Source organism: Dreissena polymorpha, chromosome 4, assembly GCF_020536995.1.
Source record: "Dreissena polymorpha isolate Duluth1 chromosome 4, UMN_Dpol_1.0, whole genome shotgun sequence".
In the NCBI taxonomy this organism is placed as follows: Eukaryota; Metazoa; Mollusca; class Bivalvia; order Myida; family Dreissenidae; genus Dreissena; species Dreissena polymorpha.
The window spans coordinates 4595054-4613351 of record NC_068358.1 but is presented as its reverse complement, the minus strand read 5'-3'; the positions used below and the strand labels follow the sequence as shown (position 1 = coordinate 4613351).

At 32.8% G+C, this 18298-nt stretch overlaps 1 protein-coding gene across 1 annotated transcript in view; it reads left to right on the top strand.

Moving 5' to 3' along the window:
• Nucleotides 1-7236, top strand: part of LOC127877001 (potassium voltage-gated channel subfamily A member 10-like) — a 34417-nt gene extending 27181 nt beyond the window's left edge. Inside the window, exons 2-4 of the mRNA XM_052422567.1 lie at nucleotides 2519-2693; nucleotides 2983-3133; nucleotides 4838-7236. Coding sequence (XP_052278527.1) covers nucleotides 2519-2693; nucleotides 2983-3133; nucleotides 4838-5757 — 1246 coding nt within the window. The 3' untranslated portion in view covers nucleotides 5758-7236. The remainder of the gene's footprint in view (nucleotides 1-2518; nucleotides 2694-2982; nucleotides 3134-4837) is intronic.
• The last annotated feature ends 11062 nt before the right edge of the window (nucleotides 7237-18298 follow it).

Here is an 18298-nt window from a genome sequence, read left to right as displayed (position 1 = left end):
ATTTTATCACATATTGCAAAAATCTAATTACAATATGATTTAATGCATAACATAATTGTTGTTTTACTCACATGGTTAATAGTGTGACTACATGATGTTTTTGTACTAACAATTTTGCAATTGTCTGAACAGTTCGATCTTATCCGACACAAACCAAATGCGAATAACATCGAAGCAGACCAGCTTAGGATACAAATATGTTCAATAAAAGGGAGTTTAAATAGACTGCTCGTTTCTTTTTAAAGAATCACATTTGAGACAACAAATTATGGAATTACACAATCTATGTGTGTAGAGTATCCCATCTTATACTTATTAAGAATTGAAAGTACCACCATTCGTAGATTGTTTCTTTAATTTTGTGAATTGTAGTTTAATTGAGAAGATTTAAATGTACATTTTTAAATCAACTAACATGTACCATTGTCTGGCTTTAATACTACTACTACTACTACTACTACTACTACTACTACTACTACTACTACTACTACTACTACTACTACTAATAATAATAATAATAATAATAATAATAATAAAATACTAATAAAAATCATCTTCATAATAATCATAATAAAAGAATAATAATAATAATAATAATAATAATAATAATAATAATAATAATAATAATAATAATAATAATAATAATAATACTAATTTTTTTTTTAATAATAATAATAATAATAATAATAATAAAAATAATCATAATAATTAAAACATTCGTCAGACATTAGTACACACTCATGAATTATATACGTTACCATACACATACTCATCGTGTATATTTAACCATTTTGCAGGGTATCGACGTTTGTTGTTAAAGAGCTTAATCTTTTCAACGGGTTTATAAATTGTTTCTATCTTGCTTTTTAAAATCTAGCATTTTTGTGAGTATTACTTTATACAATTTAGGTCACGTAATTGTGTAACGCACTGCTAAAGATTAACCGTTGTTTAACATTGTGTGATTAAAAATATGCATGTGAACTCAGAAATATGAATTATTTACTTAAAAATACACCTTATATGAGATAACATACCTTTTTATCATCAACCAAGGGCATTATTTTTATTTTCGCAATTGTTTTTTTTTAAATTGCTTCCGTGATCAGCGATAGGCATATATAAAATGAGGGACCTTCTCGTTCCAGTTCAAATCTCTTCAATACTGCAAATTCAGCATAATGCGCTCTTTGCGTTCTTCAAAGTGTAAACTACATCAGCCAAAATGCCACTTGCGTAAACAAATACACCCAGAGGCTTCGCAAATACAGCGAGTCAGATGTATACCGCTACAAAATTGATTTCCTGATAATCATACACAGATGTGTCTCAATAGACAAAACTTCGGCGTTGCTATGGAGTGAGCGGATATTCATGGTGCAATTATAATAGCTGTTCTATTTCTTTGATGTGTGCCGAAAACGAAACACACGTATAAATACACGTTTTATTAATAGCTATTTAAACATGAAAACAATTCCATCAATACAAGTTGAAGTCGGAGGGAAGATGTTTAAACTATCTGCCGAGAAACTCGAAAGTGGACCTCCTTCGCGTCTGAAAACTCTCTGCAAATGTCCTACACCTGAAGTGGACAGACCTTCTTATCTATTCAAGAGCATTCTGGCTTTGTACCAGACAGGATAACTGCACATACCGGAGGGATCATGTCCGCTGGCGTTCCTTAAAGAACTGGAGTTTTGGGAAATTAATATTTCTCTAATGGCGGATTGTTGTTATAACAGGTACGTGGTTTCGAAATGAAGTAAAGCAATATGTCATTTGTTAATTCACATGTAATTATATAATATATTTGTTAAAAGCAGTTTCACGTTCTTAATTACAGTAACATATAAAGTAAGCGAATGTTCATTATTATACTTCCTTTATTTGTACTTATTCATAATATCACAGTATGCGTTTCTCGTTGTTGACTTTATTTAACATTAAGTTATTGAATATACCTTTCACGGATTTGTCTCTTTTTAGGAAATCACTATAAAAGTCGTCTCTGTGACACTTCGCGAGCGAGACATCGTGGTAGAATAGTCAGTGAAATAGAAATACTGAACTGTTTAAGAATTACCTGAAAGTGAAAAAAGTATCATACATTTCAATATTTTCTTATCGTATATGATATGCAAATGCTGAGGTTTGGTTTTAGTATTCTTTGAATAATAGTTGTATTAATATATTATGAAGTTAATTTCGACCACATTGTACTTCCACATCAATAACCGTATATATATAACTGAAAAACGTTTTTAAAATAAGCATAAAATAATGCGATGTTGAATATTGTTTTCGTGGATTTGAAACAAAACTTGACATTAACGTCATTCATGACACTTCAAATAACTATCGGTTACTATTAATTTCTCTCCAAATAATTTTTCTTTAGTTTTATTATTCCTAGACTGAATTGAAATGCTTATTGGTTTTCCCACTGTGTTACTGTCATGACGTCAGGCAAATTATTCACACAAGCATTAAAAAAACATCCGTAATATATTTTTAGGCTGGAGGGCTTCTTATCCGAGCAGACAACCCTTCGCGAGTTCAAACAAACACAGAAACGCTTCGAGGACCAGAGCCCCACCAAGTATTCCCTCGCCGTATGTCCATCGTTAAGAAAATTAAGAGAATCTGTCTGGAGTGTATGCGGATACGGAAAGTCAACCGTCTTTTCGAAGGTACGTTTAAAAATAAAACTCTAAAAAGTCATTTTTTTAATTAGAAAATGTAAAAACGTATTTAAGAAATGAATCGTTTAAAGATTTAAAATAAATTGAAATTGAATTAAGTATATTATATTGAAAACGGAATTTGCTTTAACATTTTATTAAGCATAACGAGATGAGTAACACGACTGGAACAGCATTTTGCAACATTTAAATGCATTACATAATCAAACTGATAATACTTCGTCCTACAAATGTACGAAATATATATTGCTAAAATCGTACATAATGTACATTGCAGGCTTACCTGGCAGTGTCATTCCTGGTTATCCTTATGTCGATAATTGTAATTGCCTATGGCACTGACCCGCTCTTCCAGCGCCCGATGACTAACTGTGAGCGCCTCGCATACATGAGCAGTAAGAACATGGAAGGCGTGCAGTTAGTTGAAGGTATGACGAGCGTAAAATTGAAGTTGCAAAAGGATAGTATTCACAGTGCTGTGTTCGGCTTCATGTTGAAAATAGGGCCATTTTTGTTGTGAAGGTCTTAATTCTTTATTATTTTGTTTAGTCCGAATGTATGACAGATGTGTATGATTTAGAACAGAACAAATGTTTACGTCGAATCAAATAATATGGCTTAATAGAAAACACGTTTCTTTTAAAGGAGACAGCTTAATATTTTCTCTTTTAACATTTAGGTATCTTTCAAAAGTGTGTTGTCCAATATTTTGGCAATCTCCTAATGCGCCTGGTGTTATGATGTCAAAGTCATGGCATTTTATCAATAAGGGATTAATTTGCATTAGAGATTTGTCAACAAATTGTTCTTGGTTTAATGAACAACTTTAAGTATAATTCAACGCTGTGCATAATGATCAACAACTTCAATATGTATGACCATTGTATGACCACTTTTCATTTTAATCGTCCACTTTTCCGGAATAACATTATTTTCGATATTACAGTTTTAAAGTTTATGTACGCATTGCCTAATAAATAGAATGAATCTAAATGTGATTGGATGACTTACGCTTCGACACAATACCATTTATACTCAAACTAGAGTTAGTTATATCTTGTAGGTTAAGTTCATTCGAATACATATTATTCACTATTCTTAGTAATTTGAGTGGTTTACCAGACTAAAACATTTTCAAACAGAATACATTATAGTATATTATAAAAACATTTAACATATCGAAGTAGGTAACATTAATACGTTTATTTTATTTCAAATATATGTGTACCATGGATGTGTATATGTGTATATAATCAACATTTGAATAACCTCTCCCAAATCCCAGCTGCGCATTCGAAATAATTGTGTTTCAATTTAAAAGCAGTGTCATTGCGCTTTTGTTTAAATTGTGGAAAATAATTAAGAAAACTTACTAAAGTAATCCCTCTATAATTATTAACTCCATTTAAAAGCACCGTTTTATGCAAATGGATTTTTCTGTCCATTTTTGGAAGAGAAGCACGATACAAACGGGAGGCGGAAAACTACAACGGGCGAGGCATGGTCAGGGGTGATAACCCCAAAAAAGGGTTAGGGTAATGGTTAGGGTTAGGGGTCGGATTAGGGTTAGGGTTGGGTATAGGCTAACCCAAACCCTAACCCGACCCCTAACACTAACCCAAACCCTAACCCTAACCCTCTAACCCCTCCTTGCGTAATACCATACCATGCCTCGCCCGTTGTAGTTTTCCGCCTCCCCGATACAAACACTTGTGCAGTTATTGCATTAGTACTGCATATATTTTAAACGGTTAGAACATTTGTTTTTTAATGCTTAAAGGGATAGCTCATTAAGGGCTGTACATTGGGATTATCAATAGATATATGACCAATATGTTTATCATGAAAATTAAAAAAAACTTAATTTTAATTGCCCTTATTTCTATAATTGTATGAGAGGAGCATTAGTTTCTGTGCTGTTTCTTGAATGTGCTTATTTAAACAATCCCTCTCTTGATCTTGATAAAAAAAGTCAGTAGTGATATATACTGTTTCCTGTTACCGATGTTGTATTACTTCTTTGTCTTTGTACAAATAATTAAATATCGGAACATATTTCTTGATATTCCTTCTTTGTATGCGTGCCTTTAAGTAACTTTCCCTTTCATAGAAAAAAACTTACTCAATTGCAGAACGCCTGAGAAGTCAGTGTGAATCTCAAACTGTTCCAACGGATTGGCCAGTTTTAAAGGGGACTAGAGATGACAATGGTGACGACTTTGTCAATATGAAGGTTCAAGATAGTCAACTTCGAAATGGCTCAAACGACACCATGCCTTCTATGTTAAAAAAGTCCGTATATTGGCACATCATTCGAATTCCTAATATGAAAGTGCGAATAACAACATTAGTTACGTTGGATATTATAACATCGGTGTTCTTTAGCTTAGATTTTTGTCTTCGTGTTTTTTCGTGCCCGTGTCTTATACGCTACTTTTCATCAATTGTTAACATCTTCGATACAGTTGCTTTGCTGGCAGGCTTTACACATATGTTGGCATTGTTTGCCGTTGAGCACGAACAATTTGATCAGGACTGGGTTGATATGTTGCAGTACATTCAAATGTTGCGAGCATTCAGACTATTTCGCATTGTAAGCAATGTGCGTGCGGGTCGCGTGTTAATGTATACAGTTAAAGCAAATGGAAAGGACTTGATCATTCTTGCATTGTTTCTGCTTGCTGGAATGTGTACTTTTGCAAGTATTGTCTTCATCGTCGAAAAAAATGATAATGCTCGAAGCATTCCGCAGTGGTGGTATTGGTCTGTCATAACGATGACGACAGTTGGTTACGGAGATATCACTGTGAAGACCGATGTAGGGCGAGTTATTGCGTGTCTTTGCGCTTTATCTGGTGTGTTAATGTTTGCTCTTACAGTGCCTGTCTTTGCAAATCATTTCCTCACTTTATATAACTACGTTGGCTCTACAGCTAATAAAAGTACGAATGGCATCGAACCTGTGTCCAGTACTGCTGGCGGACAAAACAGTAATATCAAAAATAATTTAGAATCTATGAATGTCCCCTTCAAAACTGACGAAAAGCAATAGAAAGAGTTAGTCCTGTGTAAAACCGTGTGGTACTTGAATTTTGACATAATTGTTAAAGCTTGTGTAGTTTTCTTTTACATTTAAATAGCTTTGAGTTAAAATCGATTTAATTAATACATACCTGCATACAAGTAATCTGTAATTTTCGTTCTGGTGAGGTGTCCATAATTATGATTTTGAATACTGCTTTGGGGTTTGGTGGTGTCCGTTATGACACCACGGTGGTACATAATTAGCCATCGTATGAAATACATGTACATTTTATGTAAAAACAATTTCTGCAATGTCTTTAACGCTGGAATGTCATATGCTTTACATTGCATTTTTTTTCCATATTCGTATAGTTCCGCGAGTATACGTTATGAGTGCTAGAAATATCTTTATATCTACCAATAGATATACACCGCTTCGTGTGTGCGTACTTTTACCTTTTGTGTACTTCTATTAATTGTTATTACAAATTTTTATTAGATTACTACTTACCAATAAGATTCTTAATGTGCGTATGAATAAATGTATATTCAAATATATTATAAGAAAGTTGTTTGCTTTTGATAATTTGTGAATGCTTACTGGGTATTGACATTTTTACGATTGTATTTAAATTGATATGTTTAAACTTTAAAGGATTGCAATCGAACATATTCTCTGTAAGGTGTATTTAACAATTTTAAATTACAATCTTGACATCAAAAACGTGTTTTTGTATGCATACGTTTATGGTAAAATTTATAGAGGACAAATGGATGATGTCATATAAAGCGAGTCCCATATGTCATAAGGGAAAAGCCGACGGGACGATTCTGATATTAAATTATTTATAATGTCGACATAAAGATAGGTATTGTATAATGCAAATTATTTTGTTGGTTTAAAAATGTTTTTCATTAATTGAAACAGTTACCTTAAACATGTCGCGATTTGGAGGAATATATGCAAGTGAGACAGTCTAATGACATTGAACTTGATTTATGTTTATTGAACTGTGTTTCGTGTAGCTTCTGTTAAGGATTACTGCACTTCAGCGCTTCTTTTCATGACAGTTTGCAAACGAGTTTCAACAAGTATCTTCGAAGACGTTTTCTTTATGTTGGCGTCCGTAATGATGCAGTGCGTCGTAAATTTCCGTTCTTTAGAAATCATTTTGATTTCTGTATCATTAACCCGATACGTTCATATCACATAGTTCTTCCGGGTTCATTCTTTCAGTATGCTTTCGTCACGTGGTGTTTATTTGTTTTATGGTTTGAAGGAGAATTGCATTTATTGTTATTGTTTTGGATATCGTTACTTTATAAGAAAGCGATTGGAAAAAAATAGTGTTATTACATTTATTTATATCCCATTGTCACAACAAAGGATTGTCAAAGGATGCATCCTTTTTTTAAAGATTATTCTCATCTCGTATTTTTCCATGTTTAACACACTAAGCATATACTACAGGTTTACTATTACGAAGCTTTAGTTGATGGAATTTTCCCAGAGGCAATTGTATTGCGATTTAAGAATTGATCTGTATGAAACCATTAAAAATTAAATGTAACGTACATTAAATTTGTAAATAAAACTTGTATTTGTAATTTGATATTAAAAATATATCAATACAAAGAAGAATTACTCATTTTATTTAAAAGCACACGCAGAGAGTTGAGTGTAGTCCACATGAAAGGCTGATTTCAAATGCAAAATATCATCCCACATTCATCAACACATTTCAAATCACTTTCCAAGATCGATTGTGTATTTACTGGTTTAACGATATTTCTACAAAAACATAGCCTATGCTGATTCACACAGTAATCTTAAATGGTGCGGCGGTGCTAAAAGTGTGTTATTGGTCAGTTTTCTGGTATCACAGACAACTGGTGGAGTCCATTCTGTTATCGGTCAATTGTAAAACTGTTATTAACTGTCTTCAGCGTAAGTGTGCATTAGAGGAAAAATAAAATAGCGGGTCGCACAAAAATGTTTTTACATGTGTTTGTTTCCACTATCCCGACCGACCATATTTTTGTGCCGACCACAATATTTGTTAATTAATATTTCTTGAGTTTAAAAAATGTTTACTTAATCCACCATAACGGTTTCTATTGTTTGTGATAAATGTGATTAAATTCGAAACATATACCTTAATGAAAATGATAGGAAGAGATATTTGTTAACGTTTAAAATTAAACGAAACAAAATACGCTTACTGTTCTTAGCTACCACTAACATCCCTGAACTTACTATTTCTTTAGTTCAAGTGGTGCCACTGTTTTCGTTGATAGATAATGTATACATAATGCATTTATTACAGATTTAACACATGAATGCATAAACACGAATACAATTTAAGCTTATTAAACGTAACATTTGTTTTATAATTGCTTCGACCGCCAGATGTTCCATCGTTTGTGTTTTAAGTATTATATATGTGTTATGGGTTATTTTTTCACATAAACTGTTATCTTTTTAGATACGTCAGTGGTGGCTTGAGAAATTGTGTTGGCAACATGAAGGTTATTTTGGCAATTTGTTTCATCGCTGGGATTTATACTTACACGGACGGATGCTCGTGTGCACCGTTAACCACCGCATACAAAGGGTGCAGAAGTGACTTCAGTATGTATACGAATTTTGTGTAATGTTTAACATGGTTTGTTGACAGTTGTACGTTTTATTTTATCAGGAAATTATTGTTAAATATATTAAATGCATGTTATTCTCATGAAAGTTGAGAACTTGTTCTTTTATTAGAACAAAACTAAGGTTATATTATGTTTATTCAAAAAGTGGTACTAACTTTGGGTGGGTAATAATTAGTCAGATTGTATATGTGTTAATGAGTTCGATAATACCAAAAATATATTTAATGAAAAAGACGTTGATTCAATAGAAAAAATGTTTTTGATTAAAAAAACATTTATTAATAACTTAAAGATAATAACAACATTGCGTAAAATATGTATAAACATAGTTGTAGGCGAATATAAACGATTCCAAATTTACAATATATCATACCGCCACAATATAATAAAGAGGATATTTGTTGGATCCGGTGGATTATCGATTTTAATTCACGAGTGATCATAGAAAATAATATTTTCATGAGTGGCGCAGCCACGAGTGAAAATATATGTTTTCTTTGATCCCGAGTGAATTAAAGTCGATAATCCACCGAATCCAACAAATTTTCTTTTTATTTAATGCATTTTTCACAGTTTATAAACATTGTTCAAGAGTTTAACTAACGAATTTTCCTGGGATAATGACGTCATTTCGTCAAAAAAATGACGTCATTTCACAGTAAACAATGAAAATTATCGATAATTCTCACTGATAATTTTCACTGTTTGAAACAGTGAAATTATCAGTTTTAATTCACTGATATTTCTCTATAAACCACCGGAAAGCATTAAATAAAAATATGCATTTATGGATGTGCCTGCAAAGTGAATAGTTTTATTGCGCACATGTCTTTTGCTTTCAGTTATAAAAACAAAAATAACATCCCATTTGAGGTCATCACCAGACCCCGATGAATTCTTCTACCAGATATTCGAACCTTCTAACAAGCACATATACAAGGTAAGCAGTCAGGAATTGTGCGTATTATCAAAAATAGACAATCTTAAAACAACTATCAATACAACGAATATCTTGCTGTGAATAAATATATATTACAATTTTTCTTTATAACTAAATATTTGTAATTACTTAAGTGCTAACGCGTTTTGTTAGGCGAGTATACCGAGAGCATATTGTGATAGTTGAACTGCATTTTATGCAATTTCAACAATTCGATAGTGTCCCATGGTCAGACGTTTACGAAAGTAACATACGCCTTTATATTACTTGTCTTTAATTCAGTTTAAAGACGCGTACACAGGAATAGATCTCACCACAGTGTATACAGCTAACAACAGTGCCGCTTGTGGAGTCACCCTTGAAAAGGGTAAAAAGTACGTCATATCGGGTACGGATATGTTTTAGTGTTGATTTTACATGCAATAACATTCATTCATTATCGCCAAGTCGAATTCACTCTGATATGCAATGAAGTAAAAACATACGGAATAATACTGATATTTATTTCCGTGCCCGTTTAGCTTATGCTGAAGTTTGTTCAAATTTTACAGTATTTTTGTACGTGCTGTTTGCCTATCGATTAGCTATAAATGTTGATTTTGCGAATTTTAACGATGTATTTTATGCTTTCCGGTGGTTTATAGAAAAAAATATAAGTTTATTAAAACTGATAATTCACTGCATTAAACAGTAAAAATTAACAGTGACATGAATCGATAATTTTCAAGGCTTTACTGTAAATGACGTTTTTTAGGTTATGCCGTCATTAATTTAGCAGTCATCAGTTTAAATACAAATATAGAGAATACATGGTTGGTGCCGAGATGGAGAAAGTTTATCCGGTGAGGCTTAGAAAAAGAAAATAAAGCTCGCCCTATTTTTCTTTTTCGGGCCGAACCGGATAAACTTTCTCCATCTTGGCACCAACCATGTATTCGATTTATCCTGCTTCATGCCGTTGACACATTTTATCAAAGACAAATGATTAATTGACATAACAATATATTTATTCTTGTCGGGCCTTCTACATTCCTGTCAACCGAATAACTACCGATTGTGTCACGTAAAAAATAGTTCCACATTAAACTGTTCCTTTTAATACTTTTCTTTTGAAAATATGAGAAGAAATAAAACACGAATCGAGAATGTGATATTTTTCTTGGTAAAAATGAAAACGAAATGTAGCAGCAAAACAGAAACTAAACTTTATTTACCTTAATGACAACTTTAATGCATTGCTTATAACAATAAATTTACAACGATATACACATCCGTTGTGTGTTCGTCCATCCCTTTGTCGAAATCCATTTTCTGTTTATGCATCTCTATTATCAAAATGTATTTTAAACCACACTATTTTTATAGCGTTTGTATCGAATCTAACCATTCTGACCCAAAACCCGATTTACGAAATCGTAATCCTGTCGTAGCGAATTATTTTATTCCTATCGAAGTTAACACTGTAAAATGACAAACACACAATCCTAAATACGTTTATGATTCGTTCGATGCTTTAAAATATAAAAAAAAATACTGTTAAAACCATAGCGTCAAAATTGTTGTCCCTATTAAATCCTTAAAGAAACTAGGTAGTATGTTTTGTCTGCGAAATGACGTCACAATAAATACGTCATAAATTGCGTTATCAAGTAAATAAAAATGATAAATACGGAAAGCTGGTTTGGTAATATATTTTAAAGAAGAAAAAGAATGATATATAATATAACGATAACATTCATGATGCGTCTCAATAAATTTCAAAGGTCAAATATTAGAACATGTTAATCGACGCGTAGGAATACATACTTACGTTTAGATCACGGTCACGTGATGTGCTGCCGGATATCGACTAGTTTATCCGACCCTGCTTTATTTGGTCAATCTTTGCAACAGAGGCAGGATAAATAAAAATATTCGCCACGAGTCAGAACATTATTTTCTATGATCACTTGTGAATTAAAATCTATATTCCACAACGCCATCAAATATCCTTCATTTATCTACCATCAAACGTGCTTCTGTTTTTTCATACTGGCAAGTTCGTTGAAGATTTTATTATTTGATGACTTGTTGTCTGAAATGTTATGGGGTGTAAGTTAAAATATTGCAGGCTTAATCGATGAAGCAAACAAACGCCTAAAGGCCAATTTGTGCGGTTCGTGGATTGAGGAAGTGCAAGAACCAATCAGCATCGTTACAAAAGAACTGCTTTTAAAGTTCAAAAACAAAACGGTGGACTGCCTCGAAGAAACACTTCCACTAAATGTAAGCATGAGTGTAGTTGGTTTACAAAATAAAAAAATATATATTACTTTCTCCCCAAAATTCATATTCGAAATATGATATGATGAGAAATGTAAACTATACTTAACTGCATATTTAACTTCATATTTAAAGTATGTTGTGATGAACTGTTTTACATGGTTCATTTCCTAAGCATGTCTAAATGAAAAAATGAAAATATATACATGCATGTATTATATGTAAAAAAAATATATAAACATTGTCTCTGTCTTCCAGGTTTAGAGTAATGCCACGTAGCGAAGAACATATTAGACTTTTTACATTTTATGCGTAATCTGAATAAAAATGGAATAAAACATACCTTTTTATTTTGTATTCCTTAATCCCATTATTAAAACATATATGATGAATATATACATAACCCACAAAAAGTATTTAAAAACTGCGCTGTGCATATTTTTGCGTGGTTGTTTACGCTAACCTTTGCAATAGATGTCTTTAGATAATGATAATATCTGCAGCGGGAATTCACTTTCTAGATTTAGGGAAGGCAGACTTGCTGCACTGGTTGTTCATATAAAAAAAACGGTTGCAGACTTTTAACGAGGATTTTTTTTCAATTTTATATTGCATGTTCTGTTTAGAGAGTAATGTGAATTTTATAATGAAATAAATTTTGTGTGTTGCTTATAGGCGTGACACAAATAACAATGACGATTCTGACTCAGGGATTCAAATCTATACTAACATACTGTGCGTGGTGAGCACACGATTGCCTGTCAGTTTGTTCATGATGTTGTTTAATCCCATGTGAAAACTATAAAGTTGAAGTTCAGTAATTTGTTTAATAAAATGCACAAATACTTACAGACACGTTGATTGAGATTTAAGTGATTAGTTTATTCTCTAATTGTCCTAACAGACTAGCAACCCTTGAATAAATAAGTGTATTCTAAATAATGGCGCTAAAACGAAAACATTACAAACCAGATAATCAGTGCCCAGGAGTTTCAAGAATTGTGCAATTACAATTTTACAACCATATTATTGATATTGCTTTGTATTAGAATTATGGTTGCGTCTATCACCAAATTACTTATATATTGTTTTCGATTAAAAAACAATATTTACGATAATAATCAAAACCGTTTTGCATGCTATATGATGCAAAAGAAGTATCCTATGCATAGACATTGTATTCATGTTTCATTAATCTGTGTAGCGTGAATACACGTTATGTAATACTAATGGCACCTATTGTAGATAGTATATAATGAGATCAGGGAAGTCAAGATACCGATCATCCCGCTACTCCTTCACTTCATTTTGAGCACTATATGAAAGTCTAATTCATACGTCGACTGTGTATTATATTGTTTATTATGTCTACTGGAGAGAGTGTTTATTTTAAATTACATCTTTAAGAGGAAATACTTTCTTTCTATACGTTCAAAAGTGTATACCTTTGGGTTCTTTCATACAACATTTACCATTGCAGAAATGTTGTAATACCTAACAAAGACATAGTGTCACCTGTAAACGAACAAACACGTAAACAAACTATATAAATCTCATTCAACATCAATCAACATGTAATTTTCATGCAAATGCACACAATAAGTATTTTCAAAAGTAGCTACGTTTTTTAATGCTGGCTACCCAGTGAAAAACCAAGAATGAATAGAAACTCAACAAAACGTTCGAAATGTGGCCGAAAACTGGCCGAATTGTGGCCGAAAATTGGCAGAAAATTGGCCGCGGCCATAAATCGGCCACCGACCAAGAAACGGCCTCAGACAGGCCTTAGATCGGCCAAAAACGGCCATTGATACAAAATGGCGGAGAATCGAACGCTGACTTCGTCACATAGTTACACAACATGGATTTCATAGATAGTCTACGTGATGAATGAATTTCTGACATTAAAACAAGGAAATATGGTAAAATATTACAGAGGTAATCATTACAAGGTACTTACTTGAGACATAGCTTAATTCATTTCTACACAGCAACACGATAATAAAGTACTTCAATATTAAGTACTTCATCCACCAGAGGTGTCTGCTCTTATGATTCTCATTTTTTGTACTTATTTAATTTTCAATTGAGATGTTTTCCTTTATGGGTTACAAAGTTCCTTTAAATGTGACATTTGTGTGTTTTTGTGCACTAACTATTTAACTATTTAATAGATTTACTTAATGATATCCGCCATATTATCTTTGAAAGAACGAAAGGTTCAGCGGCTCAAAGAATTAGAACATGCACATATTTGTGTAAACAAATGTTTTATTTGACAGTATCAGTTCTGTGTTACATTTGCAATGTATTAACCCGATATCCGTTTTAAATTTATATCATTTTGTTAAAATATATTATAATATGTTGCGAGCGCGAGGTACGCACGCAAAGCCTAGAGAAAATATAAAATTTATTTACTTACAACTTAGTTTTCTACATTATTTACCAAGAAAATGACAAACTAGGATAGACATGGACATACATGTTTTGAAATCGTAAACCAACTGACTCAAGCCGTTGAAAGGCATAAAAGATTCCAAAAGACTGACAAAAAGGAGTTATAACCCCAGTCTCAACTACGATGGATGTATCTTATATGTTGCTGATAAATGTAGTTGGAAATCTTGAAATATTTTGTTTTATGTCGAGACTCGGTGCTACCCATAATAGACTCATATGGATTGCACAAATGGAACCCGTGTGAAATACTGGTGTTAACACCAAATATGGCGCCAATACAAATTGGAACTTAACGTTATTTTATCTATGTTTCAATTAAAATTAAGCAAAAATACACGAAAACATCAATTCGATCTAAATGCTATTACTCATGGTCATAATATGAAACATATCAAAATTATGATAATTAAAGCAATTTAATACTCAGTATCTTTTGTTCAAATTCTAAAACGGTGAAGAGCGCATCTCATGTGATAACCTTATATATGTGCGGAAGTCCTTATTTACTAGATATAATTGATATAAACAGTAGATGTACTATGATAATCCATATTCCACTTTTTTGCGTACATGCGTCTGGTTAAAATAGTTTATTGATGAATCATAAAGAAAAAGACTGCAGAACATATTTTGTTCGATACCCGCCTCTAGTGGAATATGAGAAAACACGTACAAAAGTCACTGATGTGATTTATCACAAACAATGCGCACTTCAACGAGATTTATTCAATACAACAGTTCCTTTTTTAAAAGGGGCCTTTTCACGTTTTGGTAAATTGACAAAATTTAAAAAAGTTGTTTCAGATTTGCAAATTTTCGTTTTCGTTATGATATTTGTGAGGAAACAGTAATACTGAACATTCACCATGCTCTAATATAGACATTATATGCATCTTTTGACGATTTAAAAACCTGCAAATCATAAAGCCTCGCAACGCGAAACGATTGAATAATTTGAAGAGTTCTGTTGTTGGCGATATATTTTGTGAAACTACGATGATTGCGCTTTTATATAGTTAAAAATACATCCGAAATTGTATGCGGAAGAATGGTCGAGGGGTCTAAGTCGGAGACTTTTTACGCCAGGACTCTAGGGGTCAGTGGTTCGAGCCCTGTTGAGGGTTACTTTCTTTCTTTTTTTTAAAACTTTATTCTTGATTTTTTACTGGAGCTTTTTAGACCAAATGTTTACCTTTATCAATAGAAAGCATTTAATGATAAACTTCAAAACATCTGTGAAAAGGCCCCTTTAAAAGTGCACGTTCGTGTAGGGGTTCTTTATTATAACAATTGCACTACTTTTACTTATTTTAAGCACCTCTGTGAAGTGTTTCCATTGCAACTGTTTCTAATTGTATAAATAATATTACAATTAGCGCTTATCAAAACGAGACTTCAAAATCAGCCCATAATAAAATACTTATAGAATAATAGTGTTTTTACAAGAACTTGAGGCAGTTAAAACCTTTGCTATGCAACTATAATATGTCTAACGTATATATTTCTTAATTTATCATGGATACATACACTGCGTCATCGTAAAAAAGTAGTTTTACTTTTGAATAGAATTGATTGTTGTCCCAATGTCATACATACAGTTTGTTCGTCTTAACTTGCATAGATATTGTCCTGATGCTTTTTATGTCTGTGTGTCGTGTTAGTTGACATGCAAGTGGTGCAACTATAACAAATGGGGATTGTTTATTAAGCTGACACTATGCTAATAAAAAGAATCGCTTATCGCTTCAGTCGACAATTACCTTGACGTTTCAAGGTTACTTTAAATAAATTCATGATAATTATTATCTACATAAATAGTTTCAAGTTAAGTAGCAAACAATTAATAAGAACCATGAGATATTTTTATCTTTGAAAACTATGCTGTATAATGCGCGCAACATATCTATGGAGGATAGTATTTTCAGTTGTATAGCATAAAGCAATTTGAACCAACAAAAAATAAATATTGATTAATTTCGCATTTAATAATTTCAAAAGGTTAATGCGTTCTTTAGGCTGTGTATCGTATCTGGTTTTCAGATCATACACATACAAAGTAAACAGTAAATATAAGTAACATGCATTTTATGTATCGATTTAATAAGGCGTCAGACGCGATGTCACAATAGTAATAAAGCAAATGAAACAGCGTTTTATGCATTACTAACTAAATTACCTTACAAATTACATATTTGTAAACTCTTAGGGTAACTATAATAAATAATAAAATTCAACACATCTAGCATAGAAATACAAATAAGTGTCCCTTCAAAAATATTACTGCACACTGTCTTATCTTTTGTCACTAATTGACAGTCTGTTATTTACATCGAAACCAAACCTTTCGGAATTGCAAATGCTAATTAATCACACCCATTGCAGGAGAGAAGTTTGACATCAAATATTAATTTGTTGATGGATCTGTTGTCACGTTCATTTCTTGTTCCCCTCTGTTTGATTACTTTCACGCCCTATTCTTAATTATTATAGTATAAAGAATATGCTCTATTTGCATTATTTAATACTCAGCGGGGTCTCTCCTATTTTTGCTACAGTGAAGATATAATTATATTTATTCCCGGCAAGGGTATACTAAATTATTAAGGACTAAAGCATGACTCAGAATGAATCTGAAGAGATCTTTTAGAAAGTCCCTTTTATCAATTTATACGACATTAATAACACCCAACTGTTGAATGCGCTAATGTAGTCTGGAACGAAATAACTAAACATGATGACATAGAGCTTTAAAAGATTCAAAATTTAACAGCAGGAGTGGTAAGTGTGGCAACATGTTTAGCATCATTTAGCATCATTGCACAATCTTTATCATTAAACACCTCTCGAACAGTAAAACCAAGGAGAACAAAACATAAACTGACCCTCTTATACGAGTTTTATTATCCAACCGCATATCTGTGCACGCTAATCTCCCCGAGCTTTGATAAAAGAACAGCAAATCTACTTCGTAATGCTGACATTATTCGCAACATTCCATGTTAATGACAACTTTGTCCACGATACGTCCTACCATAAAGTATAAACTTATGGAACAATCTAACGGAATCTGTAAGATCGTCTTCTTTTCTCTGCTTTCATTGCAAATCAAAACAAAGGTACACTATTAAATTTCATGTATTGCTATGATGGTGGGTGGATGTCTCATATTCTTCATGAACGTTTGGGAATGATTTGAAGCTACTTCAATGAACATGTGTACGTAAAAAATACTTCAAAGTCCATATTATCAATATGGTTAGATTGGAGTTAAATATAATTTATTCTTCACGTATCCAATTTATGATGAAAACAAAAAGCAAGTCTATTTTACAGCGTCTCCAGTTTCAAACCCATACCTCTGCAACTTCTTCCCTTCTGTGATGAAGACGGGTCATATGAAGCAAATTCATCGATATTCAAACTTTTTCAGTCGTTCATCCGAAATAGTCAAAGATGTTAACATTACTTCATCACATAAACAGATCATATTCTGATAACGATGCCCAGCCACACAACTGCTATTCGTCTTATCGCAACTTCCTTTACCCGAAAACTCTCCGACTTTTATCTCTTTCTCTTTCCTAAGTTAAGTACATAACACATAAACGCTGATGAATGTGAACTTATCGCATTATTTCTTATCATCATTATCATCGTCGTCGTCGTCGTTGTCGGCGTCTTCGTCTTCGTCAGCATCATCATAGCATCCATCAGCATCATCAGCAGCAGCAGCATCAGCATCATAAGCAGCAGTCAGCAGCATAGCAGCAGCAGCATCATCAGCAGAGCAGCAGCAGCAGCACATCAGCACATGCAGCAGCAGCATCATCATCATCATCCATCACCAGCCATCATCATGCAGCACAGCATATCATCAGCATCATCAGCAGTCAAGCATCATCGCATCAATCATCATCATAGCAGGCAGCACATAATCATCATATAATCAGCATCATCTCATCATAGCATCCATCATCATCACATCATCATCATCATCATCTCATCATCATCAAGCATATCACCATGATCATCATCATGATCACCATGATCATCATGATCATCATGATCACCATGATCACCATGATCATCATCATCATCATCATCATCATCATCATCATCATCATCATCATCATCATCATCATCATCATCATCATCATCATCATCATCATCATCATCATCATCATCATCATCATCATCATCATCATCATCATCATCATCATCATCATCATCATCATCATCATCATCA